Source organism: Physcomitrium patens, chromosome 20 (assembly GCF_059467195.1).
Source record: "Physcomitrium patens ecotype Gransden chromosome 20, ASM5946719v1, whole genome shotgun sequence".
Lineage (NCBI taxonomy): Eukaryota > Viridiplantae > Streptophyta > Bryopsida > Funariales > Funariaceae > Physcomitrium > Physcomitrium patens.
In genome coordinates this window covers 14,718,401-14,744,792 of record NC_143429.1, presented here as the reverse complement: position 1 = coordinate 14,744,792, position 26,392 = coordinate 14,718,401, and the positions used below count along the sequence as shown (strand labels likewise).

General features: G+C 41.6%; 3 protein-coding genes across 21 annotated transcripts; 1 reads left to right on the top strand and 2 right to left on the bottom strand.

Annotated features, from left to right (window-relative positions):
• Positions 1-92: 92 nt before the first annotated feature.
• On the top strand, positions 93-7,152 carry LOC112273362 (uncharacterized). Its single transcript, XM_024502038.3, has 19 exons — positions 93-404; positions 1,068-1,111; positions 1,271-1,334; positions 1,439-1,553; positions 1,910-1,977; positions 2,181-2,275; positions 2,539-2,707; positions 2,987-3,182; positions 3,282-3,408; positions 3,585-3,694; positions 3,842-3,934; positions 4,174-4,302; positions 4,483-4,616; positions 4,801-5,003; positions 5,200-5,353; positions 5,609-5,899; positions 5,986-6,175; positions 6,370-6,590; positions 6,685-7,152. Exons 1-19 carry the CDS (start codon positions 111-113, stop codon positions 6,964-6,966), a joined length of 2,979 nt encoding a protein of 992 aa, XP_024357806.1. The 5' UTR covers positions 93-110; the 3' UTR covers positions 6,967-7,152.
• Positions 7,153-7,642: 490 nt separating this feature from the next.
• LOC112273361 (leucine-rich repeat receptor protein kinase HPCA1) lies at positions 7,643-16,364 on the bottom strand. Of its 3 annotated transcripts, none has more exons than XM_024502034.3 (19): positions 15,071-16,364; positions 14,269-14,395; positions 14,051-14,122; positions 13,777-13,851; positions 13,406-13,477; positions 12,982-13,149; positions 12,792-12,863; positions 12,468-12,539; positions 12,239-12,331; positions 11,693-11,761; positions 11,410-11,487; positions 11,156-11,227; positions 10,881-11,018; positions 10,098-10,594; positions 9,800-9,955; positions 9,520-9,653; positions 9,129-9,351; positions 8,697-8,932; positions 7,643-8,578 (listed from the first exon to the last, which is right to left on the bottom strand). In XM_024502034.3, the coding sequence occupies exons 1-19, from the start codon at positions 15,171-15,173 to the stop codon at positions 8,036-8,038; spliced, it is 3,000 nt and encodes a 999-aa protein (XP_024357802.1). In that variant the 5' UTR covers positions 15,174-16,364; the 3' UTR covers positions 7,643-8,035. The 3 variants fall into 3 exon arrangements, with proteins under 3 accessions (XP_024357802.1, XP_090101377.1, XP_024357804.1); XM_090245251.1 differs by lacking the exon at positions 15,071-16,364 and adding an exon at positions 14,628-14,735; XM_024502036.3 differs by lacking the exons at positions 11,410-11,487; positions 11,693-11,761 and having other exon boundaries at positions 15,071-15,935.
• Positions 16,365-20,054: 3,690 nt separating this feature from the next.
• LOC112273385 (OBERON-like protein) lies at positions 20,055-25,649 on the bottom strand. Of its 17 annotated transcripts, none has more exons than XM_073529493.2 (8): positions 25,507-25,649; positions 24,415-24,678; positions 23,831-24,037; positions 22,703-23,441; positions 22,309-22,532; positions 21,764-21,939; positions 21,430-21,493; positions 20,055-20,958 (listed from the first exon to the last, which is right to left on the bottom strand). In XM_073529493.2, the coding sequence occupies exons 2-8, from the start codon at positions 24,664-24,666 to the stop codon at positions 20,767-20,769; spliced, it is 1,854 nt and encodes a 617-aa protein (XP_073385594.1). In that variant the 5' UTR covers positions 24,667-24,678; positions 25,507-25,649; the 3' UTR covers positions 20,055-20,766. The 17 variants fall into 17 exon arrangements, with proteins under 17 accessions (XP_073385594.1, XP_090101234.1, XP_090101229.1 ...); XM_090245108.1 differs by having other exon boundaries at positions 20,055-21,117; positions 22,309-22,529; XM_090245103.1 differs by having other exon boundaries at positions 22,309-22,529.
• Positions 25,650-26,392: the final 743 nt, after the last annotated feature.

The window sequence follows — 26,392 nt, the reverse complement described above, 5'->3', positions numbered from 1 at the left end:
CCTATCATTTGAGTATTTCCTCTACTTTCAGAGTAGTTGGAAATCATTGACTGAGCTCTTTAACCCATTTTGCATGGATCTTTTCAGCCGTGGTGCACAATGCCACGTCAATGTCCGTTGTGGACAATTTTGATGAGTTGGCATTGTCCACGTCACGCAACACGTGGCTAGGAGACAGAAGACCCGATTTCGAAGCCGAGAGAGAGATAATTGTCGCAACAGAACCCTTCTCATCGTCGAGGGCGAGTCTGTTTTCGGAGCCTCGTAGGGATTCCATACCTTGGCCCGACGAGGAGAAGGACGAGGAGCAATTCACTCATGCAGGAGGAGCCATGGATCATGACAAAGGATCCGGGAAAAGGCTGCAGTCTCTCTACTCGGAGCATCTCTCTGTCGAGCCCGATGTAAGCGCTCTCGATCACAGGGAGGATCTCTTGCCTGCGGTCTGTTTAAGTTATGAATTTATCTCCTCTTTTAGTTGTTGGATTTTGAAGGCGGCGATGCTTTTTTATTTTATTTTATTTTTATTTTTATTTTATCTCTTCTCCTGTTTGTAAGGTCTTAAGATTTTTAAATTTCGCGAATTGCATTACTGGATAGGCTTCGAGCCTGAATTGTAATTGCACCATTCTTAAAACTACCGACTGCGCTGATCTGTGAGCTATGAGTCTCGCTTTTGTGGAATTTGGTGCTGAGCGAATAATGTGGACAAATTGCCCTAATTCTTTGAGGTTGAGTTGATTGGAAGGATGATCGTCATCAGTTGCGTAGGAATTTCGCTTATTTATTTCCTGGTGCTTGGCTACGGTGTTGGTTTTCAACAAAGCCAGATACAAAGTTAGGCTAATTATGTCGCGATTAAGCAACGAAAGTCGTAGGAGACCTTGGAAGATTGGTGAATGTGATAGCTGGGCATGGATGGGATGAGCTAATGTCGTTGCTATGGTTTTTCAAAGCAAAAGAACGTTCATGTATTCGAATGGCATCTAGTGGTAAGGTGACTTGATGGCTATGAAACATTCCACTATGCCTCAGATTGTTACTTAAGTGGTGGTGCATGTTGGCAGCTGGAGGGATTCGACGATTTCACCATTGCATCCTCTTGGGAGAGGTAATTTTTACAATATTGTGCTGGTGATCATTGAACATGATCAAAATGAGAAACTAGCAAGAGAAGTGGCGGAGATGAGGCTTTTTTTATTTTTTATTATTATTATTATTTTTTTCCTTCTTCTTTTCAGACTTGTCTTCCGGTTGGTTGTGGTTGTAGATTCATAGCAGGGGTGGAGGCTTCGTGCCGTGAATGGATGTCTGCTCCCAGGCCTGATTTGCTGGTCAGTTTCATTTCTTGCATCCGAATCAATTGTACCTTGACGATGAATCACATATTTCCTTCTCGTTACAATATTTTTACAATTCATATGGCTGTGGTGCACAGGCAGCTGGTGCAGAAAAAGTTGAAGCAGTTGATAACATGTACTTGGTCAGCAAGGAACTTTCCTTTGATTCCCGCAATTTTCGTCTTGATTTCTACTTCCAGGGTACTAGCGAAGGTATGCCCGAGTTTCCACTCTTCTCAGCAGCGAAAGCGTGTTATTTTGTTTCACTAGGATTGTACAGAGAGCGTCTACAGTCGTGCTATCAGTACTTAGATTGGCTGGCTTTGAGCGCAGTTAATGTCACTAGCGATGTTTCGGCTCTTCTTTGGAAATGACTGTGAGATCATATGATTCCGTTCAAAATATAAATCACATCTGTTGTGTGTATTTGAATTGGTTGATAAGTTAGACACAATTTCTGATCACGTGAATGAGCTTTACGGATAGTTCGATTAAGGCCTACTTCTTAGGTTTACCTTTAAAGATGTTTTGGAAGATGAACCACCAAGATTGCAGAACGGTGTGTGTAGATGACAGGGAAGAGTGGAAAGATGGCTTACTCCCACTGCAAGTCTGGTTCAACGTTACAGATTTTCTGGTAAGTTTATGACATGCTTAGGATCGTATCAACCTTGGCATTGACGTTGAATTTTAATATGAAACTTTAAGCCAGTACAAGTCAAGGAAATCAATTCCTCTAGTAACACAATGTTTTTGTTTTTCTGATTTTGTGTTGTCTTACAACGATTTTCTGTAATTTCAAGTTTTCGTGAGGTAGGCCTGACGGTCTGTATGCAACAGCTAATCTCTCCATTGGATATAACAAATGGAGTGGAGCCATCAGAAGCTTCGTTACTTCTCAGTACGGTCACTGTAGCTCTTGCCAGTTGCGGCAGGTTGGGTCCTAAACTGGCTGCATCCTTCTCTCCAAATTACATGTTTTAAGTGCTATTTCGCTTTCGTTATAGAGTTGGAGCATGCCATTTTGGCATGTTCTAGAAGATAGCTGCAATTTTGCCTCCTGACAAGTGTCTTTTCAAGGCCATATTTTTTTGCATTATCCTCTTGCTGGAGTAACTGTTGTGCTTGAAGTAGTCTTAGTATATGGAATGATGCCAAACTCTGCGAAGCACTATCATGATGTCGTAGTTTTTTGCAGTCAGTTACCAGCCTTTGTACCTGTTCATGAAGCTAAGCGTAAAGCGTACCAAGGTATATTAGGCACCAAAACTTATTCCGCTCGATTTGAAGCCGATCGGATCACATCCTGGGTTCCAGTGAAACTCATGCATCTGATGGGCCTCTATGACCTCTTTGTATCAAAGCTGGTATGTCTCCTCAGCATTTTATTTTTGCTTCCAGACTTGCTTTTTTCGTCAAGGGCCTCTCGCCAGAGCTTTAATCTTGTGGTTGGTGTAGGTGTTCTAGTATAGCTTTTTGGAAATTGAGAGCTCATCGATCGTAAATCTTTTGCACAGGGTTTTTGAAACTGTTCGATAGTTCAGAGCATTTCGAAAATATCGCAGAAGTTATTCTGTCTAGTAGAAAGGCTTGAGTTCTTATGACAATCGCTAGCTGAACTTTATGTTTACTCGGCGTGTTTTTAGACGTTCAAAACGGCATCAGACTTGTTAGCGCCTAGTGTGAGTGTGGAATTTTCGATGCGCTTAACCTACCGGACACCTGTATCAAAGCCTCCAAATGATGATGATGTGGATGCGGAAGGCCGTAAAGTTGTAAAGAAGAATTGGGATGCTAGCTGTCCTTGGTCAAAGTGGCACACATTGGATGATCCCGTAAAAGGTATGTATTTTGGAGCGAAAATGTCTCTGTACGATGATCTATGTACTTGAGGGTATGGTGTTCGGTACGTAAAAATTGATTGGAGTCTGCATGTTACAGGATTTGAGCTTGTCGCAATATGGAGGCGACGGACAGTTACAATGTCCACAGAGATGGAAGAGCAGGAAAATGGACCGACTTTGGAAGCTGATAAATGGCTGCTATCAGTAGTTGACACTCCTAAAGAGTGAGTTTCTGCATTTCTGCTTATCAGTTCCCCAATTCACTTTCTTACGGATCCACCTGTCCTGCGCAATGTTGTTTGGTTCAGGTGATATCCTGCAATACAACGGACTTTTGCATGGTATATTCTTTGAGAGCTAATGTAATGGACCCAGATTGAAGGAGAAAATCTCTGTGCAGGAAAGACCCTGAAAAAGAGGAGTCAGTGGGCTTTGCGGGGCGTCTTCCATCTTTGGTTCTTGCATTTCATTTAGCTAGTGAGGCGAATGTTGTTGAGGACTTCGCTGCTGGTAAAATACCTTCTTTGCATCCAGACGCAGTCTAGGTGCCGGTTAATTAGTCTTCTGCAACATACTTTTACTCCATATACTTTCAATTGTGGGGTCGAATGTGGGCTAAATGGCTGCTTTCATGATGATGTTTTCCATTTGCTGCAGCCGACAAGTCTTATATTCAACACATAACGCAGTCATTGGACCTACCTGATCCTTTTGAAGTGGATCGGGTTCTTAAAGAAGTCTTTCAAGAAGGTGACCTTCACACATTTCTGACACGACAAAGAGTGACGAGGAATTGTCAACTGAAACTTGTTTCGACTCAGCTCTACTCCTAAGCTGAATCTGCTTTATGGTCCAACAACTCGAGTGCTATCAGACAAGGCTATCAAGCTTAACAGTAGTGTCTATGAAAAGTCTTATTTGTTGTGATATGAGTTGTCACTTTCTAAACGAATTTTTTGTGGCTAATTTTTTTGTTTGAAGTTTTGTAGACCAAACAGTCACTGGTTGTGGAGAGATGACTCAAGCTTTTTCACACGGGGTGAAAGGGTCACCACCTGACTCGCTTTTTTCTCGGTTTTGCCTACACGCACTCCAAGTCGGTGGGTGCAACATTCGAGGTATATACGCTTCCTTTGTTCTTGATTCTTGGATTGTGCATTTTATTTTAAGTCAACCCTGTTTTAATTTCTTTTCGAAACATGCCTTCTTTCTGATAGAAGACTTTCATGAGAGAGATTTAGTTCTCTCCCTCTTCTTTTCTAGAAAGATATTCTCACTGTTGTGGCGTAATTATGCAGCAATCGCTGTTTTGTGGATTGAATTTGTTCGAGAAGTGAGGCTCTTCTGGGATGAAGGGGACAGACTACCGCGCATGGCCTTAGATGCTACACCCGACCCGAGCACTTGCTTAATGCATCAGAAACTGCAATTGGTATAACACGGCATCTAATTCTTTTCTTTGTCGTCGTCTACGTCGTCTCGATCCAAGTCTTGTGAATTTACAGCTTGTACTTCATATACATATGCACAAGACAGCTATTAGACAGTCCTAGTTTTTTGATTACCATTTGCAATCTCATTTTACCAACATTAGTTCCAACTTTGCACTTCGGCAGCTTCAATTGTGTATCCAGCAAAAAGCTGGTAAGAAGTCATCCACAGTTGTAGAGGACGCACCTAAGGTGGAACAGACTGGCGAGTCGCAAGGAAATAAGCCTGAACCAGAAAACATTGTTGAGATAGTTGAGGAGACAAAGCATTTGAACGTGGACCCTGATGATGATGGAGATCAAGAGTATCATTCTCCGTATGAAATGAGGTGGGTGCTATTTCTTAATGGTCATTGACGGTGCATAATTGTATTCTTCAACGATTTCACACTATTTTAGCCCCAAACCTTCGCCACTGAAGACGAAACTACATCTTAAAGTGTTGTTAGAGGTTGTGGCAAAAGTTTCGCTCTAACTCCATCCTTCTGCTATGATGTGTACCTATTTTGGAATGGAATGTTGCAGTTCAGAAGAGAACTGGCAAGCCACAGCCGATGACCAGCTTGAAATGGATGCGATATTTTCTCCCCAGGAGGTTCGGCGCAAAGACTCTAGCAATCGAAAGAAGCCCAAGGACCATTCAAGCACATCTTCCAAGTCACTCGAGCCTACTAACAAGGTAACTCGTAGTCACCTTGATGTATGTATAGCTTGATGAAAAGATGTGATAAGTACTTTTAGGCTTCAGATCTGTTAGTGTATCTTGGTTTCTTGCTAGTTTAATCTTGTTATATTGCAGGTATGTGTTCTCAAAAACCTGGTATTCATAAATGATTCCTCCGATTTTAACAACCTAGTGTTATTTTTTTATTCTTTGATGTCATTATTTGAAGTAAACAAAGGCACATTTACATAGATTCTTTGCATTATGCAGGTCAAGAATGTCAGTAATCGAACATATATGGCTTCTGATGCTGTAGACCCAAATACCAACTCTGAAGAGCCTGTGCAATCAGAACCCTCACAGCACAGAGTAGATTCGTCTACCGTATCTGTGAGCAGTAGTGCTGGGGTTGAGGAAACTGTCAAAGATTCTGGAAGGAGAGAAATGGCTGACCTTGGATCCGAACCTGGTAATTGGTGGAGGGGAATGTGGGCCAGCAACAAATCGGAAATGAGAGATCTAAATAAGGCTGTTTTTGATTATGAGCGCGAAGCAGAAAAGGTAAGAATGTCTCAGTTGTCAGCTAATAAGTAGGGACCTATATGAACTATCTAGGAACATTAATTTATGCATTTGTACGTTTGCAGGTACTACACTACTTGGATACTATCAGGCCACAAGAGCTCTTAGCCCAGATGTTGACCACGTCATATCTGCTGGTTGCTGACGGCTTGAGGACTCCTTTGGCGGATTACATGGTGTCACCAGTGTTGATTGAGCAATTTGAAGAATTGTATGCAAGGATGGTCTCTCTTCTCCCATCTTTGTACATGCAAAGTAAAGTACTTCACTTTTAAGTGATTTAATGTTTTTAGTAATACACACGTCATCTCGGTTAGAAGAACCTCTTACTGCTATCTACGTTCTAGAATCGTTTTATGTATTATCAAAAGGATTTTACAGTTTGCAATGGTCATGCATTGATGGGCTTTATCTGCTGAACTTTGAGGTAAATGTATGACGGTGGACAGAGAAACAAGGAGAAGACCAGGGTTCTGATGTACACATAGATCTTCTACATCTTTGCTCCATGTTCGAGAAAGTTGAAGAAAATGTCCTCCTTGCTGTGTCGCTGGGGCAGAAGCTCAAAGGTGCACCAAGGTTACTCGCGACATTTCTCGACAATTACATTGGGAGAGAATCCAAACCAGTTCCTCGAGTGGTGGTCGAAGGCGCCCCTCGGCATTGGAAGGTACACTTAATTTTATTTCGAGTTTAAGGTTGCAGACTATTCTTCATGGCTACATTTATTGATGATTGTGTATTATTGATGCAATGGGATTCAGGAGGGTGGAACTAGTGAAAAGGAGGTGGTAGCATTCCTCTTTCCCCAACTTGGACCAATTCAAGCATGGAAGAGGAGTCTGCGAATGGGAAACTTTTTAAATGGGCATGAGCCTATCCAGCGGGAAATCATTTTCAGCTCCTGTTATGATGTGTTGGACCATTACCGGGATGGAAGTCGAAGGCAGCGTGTTAGCACTAAGGATTCTTACACTCACAGAATGTACCTTTCTGGGACATCCTCTGATCTCCAAGTCGCGCTCTCTGTAATCTCCACTGATTGATTAGTCTTCTTCAAATGATTGATAGACACAGCTCCAGAAACTCTGGGTCTCAAGTTTAGACCGGCTTACGTTGTCTAGTAATTTGGTAAGGTTTTGAAATATCGCGCACCATCAAATTGTTGATAATTGGGCGCTTTCTGAACTACTGAGATTATTTACTTCTCGCCAGATAAGCGAATTTTTCAACTGCTGTACTGTTACGCTCGTTCTTAACATTCCAAGCGTAAATAACATAGCAAGTTATGGTGAGGTAACAACGCATCCAGGAAGCAAATCGGAGGTGAAAGATGTCGAGGGAACCTATGCACTCAATCTTTACTTCACAATCTCTTACCATGCAAGCTACCTTGTGTGTGCATGCCAAATAATGTCTAACCAGGTTATGATACATCAAGTATTATCATGATCTCTAGTAGAAGCTAATGAAAGCTTGATAGGGGCTAGGGTAGATCAAATTAGCAGTCGGTATTATTTACTTTTTTATTCCATTTGTTTTTCGTTATGCTCTGTATCTTTAAAAAATATTGTATGTATAAATTAATCGCACGGTTAACGATAACAAAGGAAACGAAATGTGGTGACAAATGTTTGATTATTTTATTTATTATTTTTATTGTATGAAATGCTTCAATGCATTTCAACGATGAGAATCTGTACATAATACAAAGGCAACATCTAGGCAGAATTGGACGTTCTTTTTCTTATTTTTTTTAAAAATCCACTGATTCAGATCAGAAATGGAGATATCGTCATTCTTGTATCGACATGCCCTCCATGTCAAACAGGCAGACTGGTACCCGCGATAGCTACCTTGGGTAACCAATGCTTAAAACAGCAGAACTGGATAATCACTATCTCAAGTTGATAAACTCCGATAGCAATCTTTCTATTTCAGCAACAAACTACGATTATACAGAACTAGAGACACACTTGATATTGCTATAATAAAACTCCGTATAATGCACGCAACAAAACTGTAGTAAAAAGAATGATCGATCTCGACTTCTGAGCCAACACCAGTCTACAAACTGCAACTACGACTATTCTTGTTCCTCGTAGTGGCATGAGCTCACTTCGGTTGAACAGGAGATGGACCAAAGCCTCCACTGTACCTGAACGCCGACTGATGCGACGACGACGAGCCATGCGAGAACGCCTGCGAGAACTGCCCGGAAGCAGGCTCGAAGTCGTCCGACATCATGTTCGACATCGGGAGCGGTATTCTCGTGTCGCTCTTGGACGCCTTGGAGGCTATGGAGTTGTCACTGCCGGGCATGATATGTGCTTTGGGTCCCACCAGAGTCTCCAGCTGCATCACAACCTCGTGCATGCTTGGTCTCTCCAGTGCAGTGTCTTCTGTGCATACCAGGGCAATCCTCACAAACTTCTCCAGCTCGTCCATGGACGTGCCGTCCAGGATCGGGTCCAGGGTCCTCCTCACGCCTGCAATACCTGCACTGTCCCACAAGTTCCTTACGGTCTTCACTATGTGAGTGCCGTGACTGATCGGAGCCTTGCCAGTGAAAAGCTCCAGTAATACCACCCCGAAGCTGTAGACATCGCTCTTGGTTGACAAATGACTCGTCAAGTAGTACTCCGGGTCCAAATAGCCCTGAGAATCCACCACACGGTGTGTCAATATGCAGGAATTACCCAACAATGTGTGAGTTGCATGAGGGGCTTAGAAAGCGAACCTTGTGAACCACAGAAGCTTTTTTTGAGAAACTCACCATAGTGCCTTTGACCTTGCGGGTTTTCTCGTCTTTCTCGTCAGGCACTAACAAAGACATGCCGAAGTCAGCGACCTTTGCATTCATCTTCTTGTCTAGCAGTATGTTACATGACTTCACGTCTCGGTGAATGATGGGTGGATCTGCATTGTCGTGCAAGTAGGCCAAGCCTCGGGCTGCGCCCAACGCAATCAAGAGCCTTCTGTCCCAGTCCAAGGGCCAATCCGCCTTCGAGCCTGAAAACATAAATGTACACAAATGACAGTTTCGAAACCCCTTTTCTCGCTTCAATACATTCAAAGATTCGACAGAAATTTCATCCATGGCTCTTGCAGCATCTTGTCCACGTTTGTGTGATCGACAAAGCAACCTTAGTCAAATACGACGATAATATTTACAATAGGGTCCTGTTCTTTCCGGTCTACTGCTTACCACGAAGGTTTTGTGTCAATGTGCCGTTGGGCATGTACTCATACACAAGCATCTGCTCTCCCTTCTGGTAGCAGAACCCCACTAGTCCTACCAGATTGTTGTGGTGAACCCGGGATAAGAGCTCTATTTCATTCTTGAACTCGAGGGCGCCTTGTTTGGATCCTTCTTGTGCCCTTTTCACTGCAAATGTCGCTCCTGTGCCTGCCTCAATGGCCTTGTATACCTGCTCGAATACGTTAGCAACCACAGCCACCGGACGTAAGTGCATGAATGACGTTAGCATAGCATGATGTGAGCTACAAGAACACAACTTAGTCCGAAAAAGCTTGACTTGATTCACTATTGATTTGCACAGAATAAAAGGGTTCTACGCTATTGAAGTGTCTCATACCTTGCCATAACCACCCTCTCCAAGTACATTATCTTCATTAAAGTTATTCGTCATCATCTTAATATCGTCAAAAGTGAACCAGCGGGCTCCTTTGAGTTTGGGTGCATCTCCATCTTGAGCTTTCTCCCAATCAGCTGCAGACAAAGGAACTCGAAACTCAATTCCTCGTTCAACCTTAACAAGAATTATATATATATATATATATATATATATATATATATATATATATATATATCTGTGTGAATGTGAACACCTGACAATTACTTAGAACTTTCTTTACCGAAAGGATTCTTCTTGCGTTCTTCCTCAGCTCTGCGTTTAAGCTTTACGGCCACGAAGACTAAGAATGCAATGAGGACCAGCAAACCTCCGGCCCCCACAGCAATCCCAATTATAGCCGCTTTCGGGAAACCATGGGAACCATGAGAAGATATCGCTGCATCACCAAAAATCAGGCAGGGACATTAGGACCTTTAAAATACACCTTCACAAACGATTAATGAAAGAACAATGTTAAAGTTAGGTAACGGGATTCAAATAAATTCAGTGCATACTATACAAGGTTTTTCAGAACGTACCTCCGGAATTTATGATGCTTTTAACCATCTCCGGCTTGAAAGGACTGGTGTATGAAACCAATTGTTGAGTGAAAGCTACCTTGATTATTGTTTCGGTGACCTCATCTATGGTTTCACCAATAAGAGGGAAGAAATATATTCTGACGAGAACTTTTTTCTCGTTGTTAATGGACGCATCTCTGACCCAAATCTGGTCTATCTTAAAGAAAGTTGTAATGTTTTTTGAGGAATATGTTTGATTTCTCATCTTTTCCCACAAATCTGTATCATTGATCGTGGGCGCAGTAAATGCTCGGATTTCAAGCGAAACGATAAGAGGTTTACTGCAACGACAGGTATAAGGATTTGAGGTGAGCAATGGATCATCGCAAACGGGGCATGTACTGCTAGCTACCAGAGGGGAATTCCACAGGGTTGCTGGTGGAACCACGGTTCCGCATAAAAGTGGACCTGCAGTTACAAGCCCTGTACCTGAACATGTCGGATTACCATTCAACCTGCAAAATACAACATTCATGAACACCCAGAAGATATGGGACATGAAAGCAGAAATGGGTGTTTCAAAACTGAAAACCAAACCAGGAAAATGGAATAACCACAGCAGAGGAGAAACAGAGAAGAAGCAAAGTCGAGCAAAGCCGAAGCAGCTTCATGTGGAACATAAAGACAGAACACATTCTCAGATTATACATACTGACTCTTTTGCACTGAAGAAGCACACTAACACAACACATCATAGATGTAAAAAAACTGCAGATGTATCAACGCGTTAAATAAACTCACGAAATATTTGGTAAATTAGCATTAGTCGCAAAGGTTAGTTGGTCGAGCTTGTTGTTCTCGAGAGAGACGACTCGCAGTCTACGTCCCAGCGTAGATGGAATATTCAAGGTGCCGTTTAGTTGATTATTTTTAGCGTACCTATTCACAAAATGAACCGTATAGTGATCCATCAGGCTATGACCAATGGAAATGCCTAGAAATTCGCATGTAATTCAAATGAAAAACTCAACAAACTTAAAGAGAAACAACTGTTGCGGAAGCACAGGAACACTTACAGCCCCTGTAGCGAGGGATAGCTCAGAATATCTGAAGGCAATGGGCCGATCAGGTTGGAAAATTCAACTAGTCTGTAATCCACAGCACACGCCAGAAAATTATCCCAGTTAAATACAACTCAGCCGGCGTACAGAAAGGTTCCTAGATCCATCCAACGGCATGACAGAGGAAGAATGGCCAGACAATACATTAAAATTATCTATTAAAAGATGCAGAAGATCACATTAACAAGGAAGGTGCAGGTGTGTCTTACATTGTCTGGATGGTATTTGCGGATGCATTCAACCATGAAGGAAATGGCTGTGGGTCAAAAGTATTATTGCTGAAATCACTGCAGAACAGAGCGTTGCAAATGTTACGCAAAAGAAAAACAAAAAATGTTATTACTTAGGGCACACAACCGTGCAACCTTCTGGGTGAAACACCAACCAAAGCTCAATTTGGTGAACTTGAAATGCAAGACACAACGGAAAGAGGAAAGCATATTGTCACAACTAAAACTAGGATACTTGAGTCATATGGAAAAGATTTCTTACACAAATTCAAGGCTGTCAAGTGCATCCAAAACAGGCACAACTCCAGTGAGCATGTTATTGTTCACACGCCTAGTGACAAGATCAAAGTCAACGCATTCAGAAAGGAATCCAGCAGATCAGTAGTGAGAATCACAAAGGGACTACAACTCAGTAAAGAAAGTGTTGGGTGTTCCAAACCATAGAAAGATTCTCCAAGTAAGAACAAGTTGCCCTAAGGAATAACATTTTTTGTTTTTCTTTTGCATAACATTTGCAACGCTCTGTTCTGCAGTGATTTCAGCAATAATACTTTTAACCCACAGCCATTTCCTTCATGGTTGAATGCATCCGCAAATACCATCCAGACAATGTAAGACATACCTGCACCTTCCTTGTTAATGTGATCTTCTGCATCTTTTAATAGATAATTCAACTTGACTTCCAATTCAAAAAATAATCTAAGTTGTGAAATATTCGATGCATCATTAATTTAGACAAGACGTCCTTAAGGTACAAAAATAAAGCCATAACATTCCATCAAATGGATTTACAACGATTAAAACCTACATTTGATGCAACCCGAGGTAAGCCGTGCCATTCGAGACGATTTTGTTCAAGCTCTGGGGGATAGGACCCGACAGCTGATTGTAATGAAGACTCCTGTTGCGAAAATTCAAGACGAGTTTAAGCCTCATATAGAATTACAGCCAACTAGCTAAGGAAGTTCTAAAAGGCAAATCACAAAAAAAGTAAACCCAAAGCTTATCTACACACAACATAGAAGACCGAGGCTTACAAGATCTGAAGGCTTTTCATATTTCCAAGTGTATCAGGAATCGTTCCAGTGAATTGATTATACTCAAGTAGCCTGCACATGTCAAAATAAATGAGTTCAAACTCTGCTTATGCTTTTCTTCAGAGACCTAAAAAGCGCCACCAGGAATGAGCAGAACTCATTAGCTGCACCAAAAAAAAACAGGACCCCAAGAAGTGATCTAGGTAAGGTGAGCGTGTTAAAGTAATGCAGGACACTTTCAAGTCGTATTAGAAATATTCCTATTGTCATGTTAAGGGTGTGTAGGACATGTGAAACATGAGCAACAGCGTGATATAAACTCACAAGTGCAGGCATTCAGTAGCTCCGCCAAGTTCAGGAGGAATGGAGCCAGAAAACTCATTGTTATTTAGATGGCTGTAAGACAAGCATCACGACAAACAGTAAGCTCCAAGTAACAAAGAAACCAATGCTTCATATGTCAAGTAAAAAGAATAACTTAATAAAACCCTCATAAAAATTTGAGGTGTCTTACTAGTGCTGAATGACTGGCCACGTGTCGAGACCCAATTTAGCTGCATTGTTTGATGAGACGGGTAAAGACCCCGATAAGCGGTTGTAAGCGACATCGAACCACTTCAACTTGGAAAGTGCGCCAAGAGCAGATGGAATAGGTCCAGTTAGCTTATTGCCATTCAAAGCCCTGCACAACACAACCATAAATACTCGTTGATTTCACATGCTTAGAACACACTATTTGAGTAAGAAATTCACAGTATACTCAGAGGCTTGCAGCACTTGAAACCTTGTAAAATTTTCATGAAATTGCTAGAATATTTTTCCTTTTCAAGCTTACGATAATGGAACTTGTTGATGAATAGAAGCTAACCAAATAGCCTCCATAAACACACGTAAGAGCAAAAAAAGTTCATTGATGGAATCACAAGCTTGGAACTTACAAGTAGGTTAAGTTCACCAGCTGTCCAAGTGAAGCAGGGATGAACCCTGTGAGACTGCACTGCTGCAAACTCCTGTAAGCAAACCGTAGGGTCAAAACAGTCCTACTTAAACCAATTGTTTTAAGAGGAAAAAATTTCAGTTTTAAATACTTCTTGTGAATGCACAGTGGTGCAGGCGATTATGCATTTAATTATTATAAATTTGTTATATATATTATTGATCACTATTAAACGAACCTACTTAAATTTTTATTTGAAAAAAATAAAAAAAAACAACGTAGCACAATTCGTTTAAATTACTGCAAAGCACACTAATATTGAGACGTCACTCATTGCAATTTGAAGCCATACAGCGAGGTGCTAGAACTTACAGAAGTTTTAAGTTTTGGAGATTTCCCAGTTCAGAAGGTATTGAGCCTTTCAATTTATCGTTGAAGGAGAGATCTCTGCGTACACCCAATTCGGAGCATGAGGATTGTCCTAAATGTGAAAGTCCACAGACGATGTAACACATTCCTCCTGCTTCAAACCAAATCACAAGCTTCGTTTACAGGATTGCTGCGCTATCTATTCCAAACTATTTTCGTCATGTTAACAACATTCACAGTGATAACAGTAACCAGAAACATAGGAAAGAGCGCTTACAAATTCGAAAGAGCTGGAAGTGATCCAATTTCTGGAGGAATTTCTCCTTCAAGGCCTAAGTTTATCAAAGTCCTGCACAAAAGTATTGCAAAGAGTACTAATCTCAGAACCTTTGGAGACGGGAAATAGCTGAAGTTGGAAATCGGCAACATGTACACAAGTGTCGTGGCACTTCTACAGCAGGCTATCGCTCCAGCAGCAGGGACAGAGATCCTTACATGTATATCACTTGATTGGTATTGGCGTCACACAAGGTACCCACCCATTTGTCCCCGCAAGGATCATTTCCAGTCCACGTCGTCAATACAGAGCCCCAAGTCTGCTGCAATTTTACCATAACCCTTGCTGTGTGCACACAGAACAGATACGTGTTAGACCAGCACAATCTTACTCCCAATCTTAGAGCAGATTCTGCAAAGAACGCGGGAACAGAGGACAATCGTAAAGAAGCCTTGAAGAGTGTGCATGGCGCTGGTGCACAAGCTCCTATTTCAAGTTTGAATACATCAGGAGCAAAGTGTTTCTTAACCTAAATTCGAACTCTTTGGGTAGTAGCATCGCAAAGGAGGACAATCACCTCACTACAATCCTAACAAGAAAATCTAGCCAGTGCGGTCCACGCAGACTCCAAGCGCCAAAATGGCTCCCACTAGTGTTGAAACCATTGCCTCAGAAGAAAAGAGAGAAAACTCATATACACAATCAAGAATAATCCTAACAATGAAATGGAGATGAACGGATCAACTAGCCACCCATCTCGAGTTCATCTTACATCAACTGTTTCGTTTTTCGTTTATTCTAGGTGCACTATGGTTGTCGCGGTAAGGCAAGTAGACCAGGAAAACAACGAGCGGAAACTTCGAGCAATTTTTTTGAATCTCCTGTTTCGCGACACATTTTTAAACATAATCTTTGAGTTGAGGTTTCCTTGATAATTTCCAATAAAATACTGAGTAAGAAGTCTCTCCACGTCCATGCAGCCGAGCTACAATGTGTAGTATCTCTGTAATCGACGCTTACCATCGTTAGGATCTGTGACCGCCGCAGACGGCGCCCAAACCAAGCTCAAGCATAGTAATGCAGAAATCCGTTTGAACCAAATTTTCATTGGCCGGCCTGCCATGTTATCCTGTCTGCTGCTTGTCCAACACCTAAACTGTAAAAGACTTTCCCTTCTGTGAAAAATCCAGCTTTTATCTTCCACACCACCTTGTCCTAACGCATGACTCCAGCACTTCTATGGCAAGTTAAATGGTGGCAACTTGGAGCAAACTCGTTACATGCGAAACCCTGGTGTCCTCACGCACAAATATAACTTCCTGAACAAAGATTCCAGCAGTAAATACTCGTTGATTGAGCCCCACTGCTCATAGGACCACGCACTGCAATCTAAAGAACTATTTCCTGTAACCTGCCCCAGCGCTGAACTCTCCTTTTCCATCTGATGAATCCGCAAACCCCATATGAAAGACTTGCATACTCTTTAACACAGCTTTCAAAGAGAATCAACCATATCAGTCGTGTGCACCCTTCCAGAAGTCCCGAAGTGTCAGCCTGCAAACACGGCGTAGAAAAAGTTGTTCCTTCAAGTTCTACTCCAATGTTTGAATCGAGATCTCCCTTTGCAGATGTCCGGAAACCTGTGCCGACCTCATCCTTAATTCTTCAACATTCTTGTGCAGTGGACCGATCAGCACGGCACTGAACTGCACGAAGCTTCTCAACCAGGATTGACAACCTCTCCCGGCTCCACCTACACAACGCGCATTTGTCAATTAGGCAGGATTACAGTTTCCCTCTTGCGGAACTCCAATCCACGGTTCGTAACGGTCCCCTAGTTCGGGACCAAAACTCCCGTCCCGCGAGTTCCAACACTTGCCTCAAACCAATGAGAAGATTTAAGCCACGGCAATAGCGGCTAGTTGTGCTAAGAATAGCATCCCAGCTCCTGGGACCAGCCTAGCCCTCCGAGCACGCACTTGGCCAAGCTTCTCGGTCACGTCAGCCCAGTGACCCCACGGAACTTCCACAGAGAACCTATAGGGGTGCCATAAATTTCAACTCTGGAAGTAAAAAACTCCGCAAGGTTTTGTACTTACTCAAGACTCCATCCCCTTCGACTACAATGCGCGTTTATTCCTCCCCAGCTCATCGATCAGAATTGTCAGGACCGCGGTTTATTGACTCCACATCACAGGACCACAACTTGAAGACTGCATCACGAGCAGCGCAACTCGGACAACAGAACGATGCCAACAATAGAAACAAACGCATCGTCGATTCCACAGCATCGATGATCAAATGCAGGCGCAGCCCGTCAAAGGGCAACTGAAGGATGGTGGGACGACATTTTATTCGTCGTAACCAACTGGCAGCGGCGTACATTTGCTATTCGAGTTACTGTTCAGACTGCGTTGATTTTTTCAGTTTTACCGTTGCATCGACATGGTAAATAGGCGGGTAATGTCTAAATATGAGAGGGGAGAGTGGCTGCTGCACCGCGGTGACTCCGGGGCGATGAGGTGAGCGCTTCGTTATTAGGGACAGACACCACGCGTCTATTCGAGATAGACCTAGCCCTGCCTAATCCATGTCATACGCCCTTTTTCCCGCTATTTCCACTCTCGATCGCGTCTTCTTTCGTATTAGTAAGAATGGTGGTGAAGATATGAATTCGTTTCATTGCATTTGTTTATAGCATGTGTACCATTTTCATTTAAGATGGATCTACTTAAACTGTACTTTTTGTATTGTTTTTTACTTTTACTTTTACTTTTTTTGTGTTGTAGTGTTTTGCTGGGTTGTATTGAAATGACGAGTTCTTACATCAATCTAGTGTACTAGTAGTTTTATAAAGTAACGTTGCGACCTCAAAATATATCTCCACGAAGTGAACATAGAAAAAATCACACAAGTTTATTCCATGTGTCATTTTCAAATCCCCCCTCAGTTTTCCTCACTTCATGCACATCTTTGTTGAAAGGATTCACATCATCGACCTATATTGAATTTGATATTGTCACGTTTACATCACTTTAGATGGTATTTCAATAAGTGGATCACTTTATTTCTGTCTGTAAATAATTATTGTATCTTGTGGTGGACAATCATTTTTAATATCAAATGTGTAAGAGTAGTCATGCATATATAAAAATGAACTAAAATTTAAAAAAGGACAACTGAGAACGTCAACTTTTCTTTTATTTTATTTTTTTTTTCCCCATGATCGGAATGATACTAAAAGGTACTATGATATTTTATTGGATATTTTAAAAAAGCAAACATTGGCATCAATCGACCTGTAATGTTTAAACTAATTATGTTCTGATTTGTAATAAAGATAATATAAAATATTTATTTTTAGCAGTAAGTGCATCAACTGCACTCTATGAAAATATCAATGTCCATTCAAAACATCTTAATCTTAATGATGTCACACACAAGATAGTTTAGTATTCAATTATCTTCATTAATCAAGACTTTTGAATAACGATCACACTATCAGTTCGAAACATCAAAACTAATCGAAATTCTTTTAAATCAAATAATAATAAAATTTATAAAATAATGATAATAATGATAATACTAACATGATATAACCATTAACGATAACAAGGTCAGTTATTACGATCAATTTTCAAGTCAAATACAACCACACATTAGAAGCTTACAAATTGAAACCTTGCAACAACAGTGTTCTAAAACAACGGTGCGACCTCAAATGTCTCCACAAAGTGAACACAGAAAATCACAGATTCTTTCCATGCCACATTTTCAAATCCATCCTCAGTTTTCCTCACATCATGCACCACTTTTTGGACAACTCACTTCTGTCCTGCAATCTTAGCAAGTTCGTAAACAACTGTCCATATCAAGTCGGTCCGAGGTCTTAAAATAAGCTCCAGCAATAAAAAAGAAAGAAAGAAAGAAAAAAGCAGAAACAATATCAATAAACAATGTGCTCAAAAACATGGGGGAACCAAGCATATTCTTGCACAGAAATCACAACAAAACCTCGGTCAACTGCATCCACGCAGTAGAGACGCTGTCCAGTCGTCCTCATTCCTGCAGCCACAGATAATCGGCCTCCAATCAGCTCCAGAGCAGGTGGTCGATCGTGCGAAGCGGTGACAACATTTGCGACTACGACTCGCCGACGCCTACACCACACCGATCCAGCTCATAGATTCGAAACCGTCGCCTACGATCCACGCTCGCACCGCGGGTCAAAGCACCGATCCAGTCCACAACGCAGACAGACAGAGTGCCACTAAGCCACCACAGTCCTCCAGCGTGCCGCCCAGGATAAAAAGGTGCTGATCCGACGGACGGACGGACGGACGGACGGGTGACGAACAAAGGGGATCGGACGAATGGATGAACATATAGATGAAAATATTGATGGATGAAAAAATGGAGGTATATGGATGAACGTATAGATGAAAACCTTGATGGATGAACAGATAGATGGATATGTGGATGGATGAACGCTCGTCGTGGCATCTTGACGGAGGCAGAACGAATCGTCTAGATTGCTTCCTTACAGCTTCCTGGCCCGCCCCATGCATGCATACCACACACCCCCCCCCCTCCCCCACCACTTGTGCATACTCATGCTTACCGCTTGGTTCGTATACTTGAACCATGCTCTCGTGTGTTTTGTAGTATTAATCAAACCCTTATTCAAATTTTCATGTTCCATTTATAACCACATTTTCAATATCTTATTTTATTTTATTTTATTTACTTTTTATTACTTTAGAATGGATTATTTTGGCTTTAGGAGTGGCGAAATGTTTCACAATAACTTGATTTGTCCATTGGATTTTGCATACTTGAACAGATGTTTGATTACAATGCATTTTTCACATTCAAATACTGTGAATATACGTGTTTTTTTTATTTGTTTTTCTTTTTGAAAAAGAATTTTCAGTCATGCGTCTTTGATAATTTATCAGTGTTTTCAATCATGTAGACAAATTTTTAATACACATTCCAAAAACACTTTACTCATACGTACTTTTTCATAAAGTCTACGCCTCTCTACTTTCGTCTTTGCATACAAAGCAATTCCGATATTTACTTTACTTGTGGTAACTAGTTAAAATTTTTAATTTTATTTATTTATTTATTCCTCTTAATTAGTTAATCATGGAAAAAAAAAAATTCTTTAATTTTTTTTGGCACTAGTGCCGTTTTGTTGAACCTTGCCACATTTTCTTTTAAAAATACCTCCTTTATAAAAAAATCAAGTAAACAAACCTTGCCTCATTTTTCTAAAAAGGACAAATTTTCTTGTAAAAATAGCATGTATCAAATAATAAAAAGCCTCCCAAATTATCACTTTTGAACATTTTGAATACATTGATTCTGTGTAAACTTTTTGTTTTTAAGTCAAAAAAGTAAGCTTGATGTCTATGAGCATGGTCAAAGACTTTGAGAGTTGGTAGTTGACACGGACCCTTCATGGAGATTCATATGTGACGAATAAAGGATTTCTTTCTCATATTCAGGCATCACACTAGCATTTGATAGATGGCAAGTCAAATGTGGGGGTTTTGTATTTAATATTCAGACCCTGTACAGAAGAATTGTGACCCAATTGTGATAAAACAATTTATTTTCTCCTCCTACAAGGTTGAATTTATAATGTTTGGGGAATGGGAAAACTGTTTCAAAGGATTTAGAAAATAAATATATACAGATCAAGTGGTGAGGATGCCTACAGTGATGATGACTAGGAGAACGATGACTTTGACGAATGAATACTGCAAGGACGACTGTCTTTGTATTACGGTTGAGTGGAATTGAGATTTGAGGTTGTTTGAGGTTGAATGCATACAATGTAAGATTTAACGTCTAAATTCAGATGTAACATCTGAGACTTTGAAAGCAAACTTTGCTTATTGACGCAATTTTCAAGGATTACAAGCACCTACCTTTCCAAATAAAGTGACATTTTAATGATACAAATTAAATACTATTAAAGGACCCCATAAGCATATACTACAGTTGCAATAACTTTATAGAACTTTCAAGAGAGTATCGACTGAAATCCTATCTTCCAAATTGAATCAATTATGATGGTCAGTAAATATATGGACTCTTCCACTAACCCACGTTAAGCACCATGTATGAAAAGTTTAGGCTAACACTCTTCAGCTCTGAAATCAACTTCCTCCAAAATTTGTGTACGATATTTGAGATGGCGAGATCTCAAACTCTTAAACGATGTCTTTGCCCCACAATGCATTATAGATTTACCAAAACTAAGCTCTAACTAAATGGTTCTTTTTGGGGGTACGAGGTTCAGGATTGTACCATACCCTCGAAAATAAGTCTCCATGTATTGCACAAAAATAACTTCCCTGAATAGGAGATACGCCAAATATCGAGATGAAATGAGCGGGTTTAATCCTGGTTGTTCGTCCTCGCTATTGCTGAACACCCACAATGGACCAGATTTAAAAAGATTTGTGCATGCGAAGGCAACTCTGGTCGAATGCGAAGCCCATGCAAAGAATTCAGCAACAAATCTGTTAACCATCAGAACTCCTCAGCAAAGGATGTAAACTTCAGCCTTCCTTTTTCACTTTAATCGATATTACTCTCTGATGTTCACTTCCAGAAGGCGATTGACTTGCGAAACTATTCTCTAAATTCGGAGCCCCCAGAATCATTCGCACTGCAATCGCAGGAATCTGAAAGCAACTCTTTCAAGTTGCTGGATCTGAAGGCGAGGGTAAACTTCGCATCGACCCTGCGTTTGAAGTATTCCCAGGAGTAGATGGACCCTCGGGTGGCATAGTGGAGACCATACCAACTCTCTCAAATAAACCATGGATCTTGTTGAGAAGAAGCATCTGAGTTGGATCTGATCCCTTCAGGAAGCGCATAGCATCTGGACCCTGGAGCATGTCATCGACCATCAATACTAATAGAAGGAAATCCTAAGTGTATCGCCCAGTTCATCAACTGCTGCTAGTCTTCACTCGAGATAATATTTAACACTATTCCATTACCCACCAACATTACATGTTGTTGCTTCTCATTCACTTCACGAGCTCCTGACAAGAGGGTAATCATCAGATCAAAACAGCAGATGAACACATCGATTACTGCTCCGCACGGAGAATCTATTCACATTCTAACTGTAACTAGAACACATAGCCATGTCTGCTGGCACTTAAATAGCTAACTAATGGGGATTTCCACAGCTCTCACCAGAATGCCTATATGTCAAGACCTTCCCAACGTCACAAAGAGGACAGGAAGATGGCCACATGGTTTGCAAGGATCATATTCGAGATACAGACAACCAGTAAAATACACATTGATAATAGAGCTGTGACAAACTTGCAGGCGTAACTTCATCTGACCTGGAGCTTATCAAAGAGCAGGCGACGCTCAGCTTCTGCTTCTTCTAAGCGCAGCTTGAGATACCTTCACCATATATCAGCATACAAATATCAATCGTCATGGCATCAAGGATTATCAACAACAAAATCCCTACGCAGCGTGGAAAAGTTAATACCTGAGTAATTCAAGCAGAGCAATAATAGTCCTCTTTGACTCCAGCAATCTAAGAAACTAGACTAAAGTTTCAGTTACAATCCAAAACTGAATACAGGTAATTTTCTGACTATTTCTTCACATCGGAAACAGGTATTTGATACGTATCAGCATTTCGGTAGGAAATGGTCTGAAAATTACCTGCTTGCATATTCTTCTTCAACCTTTTCTGCTTTAGCTGACACAATTCGCTGAAGGCCCTCGGCCTCTCTCTTGGCTTCGTCAGATTTAAACTGGAACATATCTGCCTCTGCTCTCTTTAGTCTCACAATTGACTCCAGCTCTTCAATTTGTTGCTTCTTTCTCTGTTTCTCGTACTGTACGAACAAACAAGAACATGTAAGTTAGTCTAATCCGCTTAATACAATGGTAACAATGTTAGCAAAGGATTATTTCGATTAACTTTACAGAATGATAAAATCTATGACGCTTTCGTAAGTTAGTTAAGAACGGGATATTTCAAGAATAGCAGATTCTGGACGTCTAGAACTCGTAAGCGAGTTCATGAGAATATAATGAATAAAGAGAGACTGCCGTAGAAGCCGGAAAATCGAAACAAACTATGATACAAACGCGGAAAAGAGCCAAACCTCGGCGCCCTTTTATCGTATTCATACCCATTTCTCCACTGCCAACCTCATTCAAAAAATAATTAACACATGGGAATTAAGTCATATGGTGCACACCTGCAGGTCCGCGAGCTCCTGTTTCTTGTCTTTAAGCTCTCTTTCTGATGATTCAAGTGCCAATCGAGCCTTCTTTACTATTAAAGCCTTTTCCTCAGCTACACCCTCTATTTTCGCAATGGCTTCTCGAACAACCTCAGCAACACGATCACAAACTTCTCTTCTGTCGAGGACTTTGACATCATCTCTGTCCACGTCTTTAACCTCCGCATTCTCAGCCTCTGCTACATTGTACGAGTCACTAATATCAGACCAAAATTTTCCACAACAACTAAAACGAGTAGGCAACTATGGAACACCGATAATCCAAAGGGAGGAGCAAAAAGGTCAAGAAAGTAAAACGACAGTGCTCAATTTGCTAACGAAATATAGAACATTATAAGATTTATCACACCTTGAAAAAAGCACAGCATGACCTTGATTGCAGAACTTGTGTCAAGCCCATTCTTCATTTTATCTAAAACCTCTTGCGACTTCCAGTAAAGATGTTTCCCTTTCGTGTCCTCGGCGATGTGGAAAATCCTTCGTACATAGTCAAGCTCTTTCCCCAAAGTGTCTCTCTCCCAACGCAAAGCGCAATTTTGAAATACATCTTTGGCCCAGCCTAGAAGTTCAGAAACACCTCCACAAGCTCTACATCGGAAAATCAATTCAGGAGTGCTTGAGGCGCGGTCAGACCTTGCCTTATTACTTACACCCATAGATATTGCTCCTCCTCTCATGGCACAATCTGAATGTGTCCAGTGTGAACAAACATCGCACCCCAGCCACCGGAACGTGTTTGCATCGAAATCAAACTTGCTACACATCACACACATGCACTGGTTACAGAAACCAGTCATGGACCTACAACATTCACATGCGCAGTCATTGGCTGGGAGCGGGCTTCGACAAGAGATGTTGCGGCAGGTTTTGTGGAAGAAAATTTCGACTAATGCAGTGTGAAACACATTTATGTCTGGAAGAAGAAAGGCCAATATTCCAGTTTTAAGAGCAACGAATATCTCAAGCTGAGTTCTATGGGCCCGCATAAGACTTTCAGGGTTGAGATCACGGCGCACTGTTAACAGCCTCTGAAGAAGAGAAAATTCCTCTCTGCGATTTAAATTGCCAAGAATATCCCGCACATCGGCCTGCACGCAATTACCATACGATGAGGGAGAGCAACTAGAAATTCGATGCAGACCAGCTGCATAGAGCCAATGAGGTGATCAACTCAGAACTGCATACACAACCTAACAGCAAAGAAAAAAAAAACTCAAAGACAACATAGGATATCAACACAAGCGAAGAATATTCTCACATTGACAAGATATAAATGAACCCTAACTTTGTCAACCTTAATTATTGCATACACAATGGAAAAGTACAGGTTTAGGGCCCTCCCTCAGTACCAATAATTCTGGAACATGATCCCTGTAGCAACTCATTCAAATACATAAGGCAGACTGCTATGCAAATCACAAGGATGGACTTAGTATATTAATATTAGATTCAGCAGTTGCTGCAGGGAAGCCTTCACCTTCAATTCCTCTAGAGATTCATCAGGTTGCTCACGCATACGCTGAGCCATGACACCTAGACCTTCCTGTATGATATCTCGGGGCTGAATTCGGTTGGAAGTATTCACTCGCTGAACAACCTTTTGCTCTGCTTCTTCTTCATCTCCGTCTTCTAATTCTTCGTTGTGTCCTTGTCCTCCAGTCATGTCTTGCTGAGATATCCCTTGCTGTAGTACATCATTTGAAGTTGCTATGAGGCATTTGATCCACTAAAGCATGAGAAGGAATTATTTTTCCGACAACTTTGAGGGCATGACCACAGAAGAAGATCGCCTTACGTTTCTTTCAGGAATAGAGTTATCCATCCTACTTGTGGAACCTATGTTCTACCTAAGGGACATAGTTAGAAGGTTTGGGGTCTTCCCTACTAAACTTAGAACTTTGTATACGGACGTAAGAAATAAACATTCCATTAAAATGTACTGTCATATTTTCCGCAGGTTCCAACGCAGCTAACCCTGAGCTTTATAATCATTAATCTGCTCTCTAAATATTAATGACGAAGAGTTTGGGAGAGAGATAATATTGAAAATTGCACGCCTACCGTAGGCCATGTCTCTCTAGAACTGGCACTTTCTGTAGGCGACTCGCGAAGTTGCGTACTGCCAGCCCAGCCGGGTTCAATCCCAGTGCCCACGCGACCATCCGAAGACGCCAGAGAAAGGGATGTTTGTGGATGTGACATTGAGGGCACACTTGCCCGCGGCTGTATTAGAGCGTTACCGTTGTGCAAGTTAACTCCTATATTAAGCTCTTGACCTCCCCCACCCTCGCTGTACGATCGACTCCTCTTCATCTTTTCAGAGGTCTGTCTTGTATTCATCACCAAGAAGCGCATGAGCTCTAAAGCAAGAACAACGCAAGCTCAAAATATACAATGCTCTCTTATCCGATTAAAATTCTCCTGGTCAGTACTAGGGCAAATAAATATATTATAATAAAGAGACCATGTTTTTGGTAACGAGGTGCATTCCGCGACCAGAAGACAACGCATCCGTAGCATTACTTCAAGTTTCAAATTGACAAAGCGCTGTGACGCGACCACAGTTAAAACCCCTACTCTCCTCTTGCTCTCACGCCATTGCCTGTACGTGAATCTAAACCTGACAAGAAGGATGAATTTCATACCTTCAACAAGAAAAAGTCGTTTTCAAAGCCACATACTTAATGCAGATATATCTACCCCCTTCCAACATGCATCGAATACTGGCTATCTTCAGACTGAATTCCGTAACCGTATCCACTACCTCAATGTCTCTCACGGATCAATATCCTTGAGTTTAAACACGAAGCTGACAATCCAGCTTCCTACGATGAAATCAGGTCAAATGCTCAATATCGCAAAGACCCTCCAGAAAACAACCACAACCCCAAACCCAATCGCGACCGCTCTAAATTCGCTGCAAAAAATACTCCCGGCAACCTCAAACCTCGCGCATCCATCACCACCAGGCGCCCGTACCTCCTCTAGCTATAGTTCTCCAAGCAGCAACGCAACGCAACGCAAAACCCTCTCTCCAGGCCTCTCAGCGTTCTCCCCGTGCACGCGATCGCCCGATCCCTGTCCCGCACCACAACATGCCAATTCGTAGCTACGTCTACCTGGTCGATTCCTCCAAAAACCTAACGAACTCACCGCAGACGTAGAAGTGAAAACAAGTGCGCGTGAGCTCTGTAGTTGCAGTTGTCCTTGACAGAAGACGAGTCAAGTCGGATGGTTATGGCGCTCCGGATTTCACAACTTCAGCCCCACACAAGATGACACAACACTGCTGTGTCCTTTTCAGTCTCGACGACAGTTCCAAACGGAAACTCCCCAATCAAAAGGTAGATGACGACTAATTCCACCGTAATCTGCTCCTTCTCAGAATGGGCGCTTGTCCTTGACTTCCATTTTGGCATGTCGACTTCATTTAGGTCTGGTCTACCAATTAGAGAAGACGAGGTTTCGATGTTCCCTTGTTCCCGAGTTCCAAAGATGGGAACGCCTGTTCTCTTTCTAGAGGGATCGATTTTGGAGGCACAGGATTCTATTCCATTCAAATTTCATTTCCTTCGAAATTGGTGTCGGCATTCCAGCTTCTTTCAGTGCGATTCGATGATTGGGAACGTCACTTTTGTTTTCATTTTTATGTTTGATTTTCTTAACATTGTGTACTGTCGATGCATGTCAATTGTTTCGGTTCATTTGTGTAGGTTTTTGTGAAGGTTGTGATCTCGTTGTTGGAATGCTGTATGAGGAGCTTGGAGAAATGTGAACTATTGAATTAATCCTCGCCTTCTGTAGTCAAGCTTTTCGTCTTTTTTGTTGATATAATTGTGCCACGATTTTCGTCCTACTCGTGGAACAGTAGTGAGCGCCTCAAGAAGGGTTTTAGTAAGGTAGGTCGTGGTTTGTCGTGTTGCTTGTATTGTAACAGGTCCTTTTTATCCTGTTATGAAGCAAATCACTGCGTGGAAATTACTATGCATTTGTGTGATTGCTTTCGACGTTCTCTAGCGATATGCCCACATATGCAGTT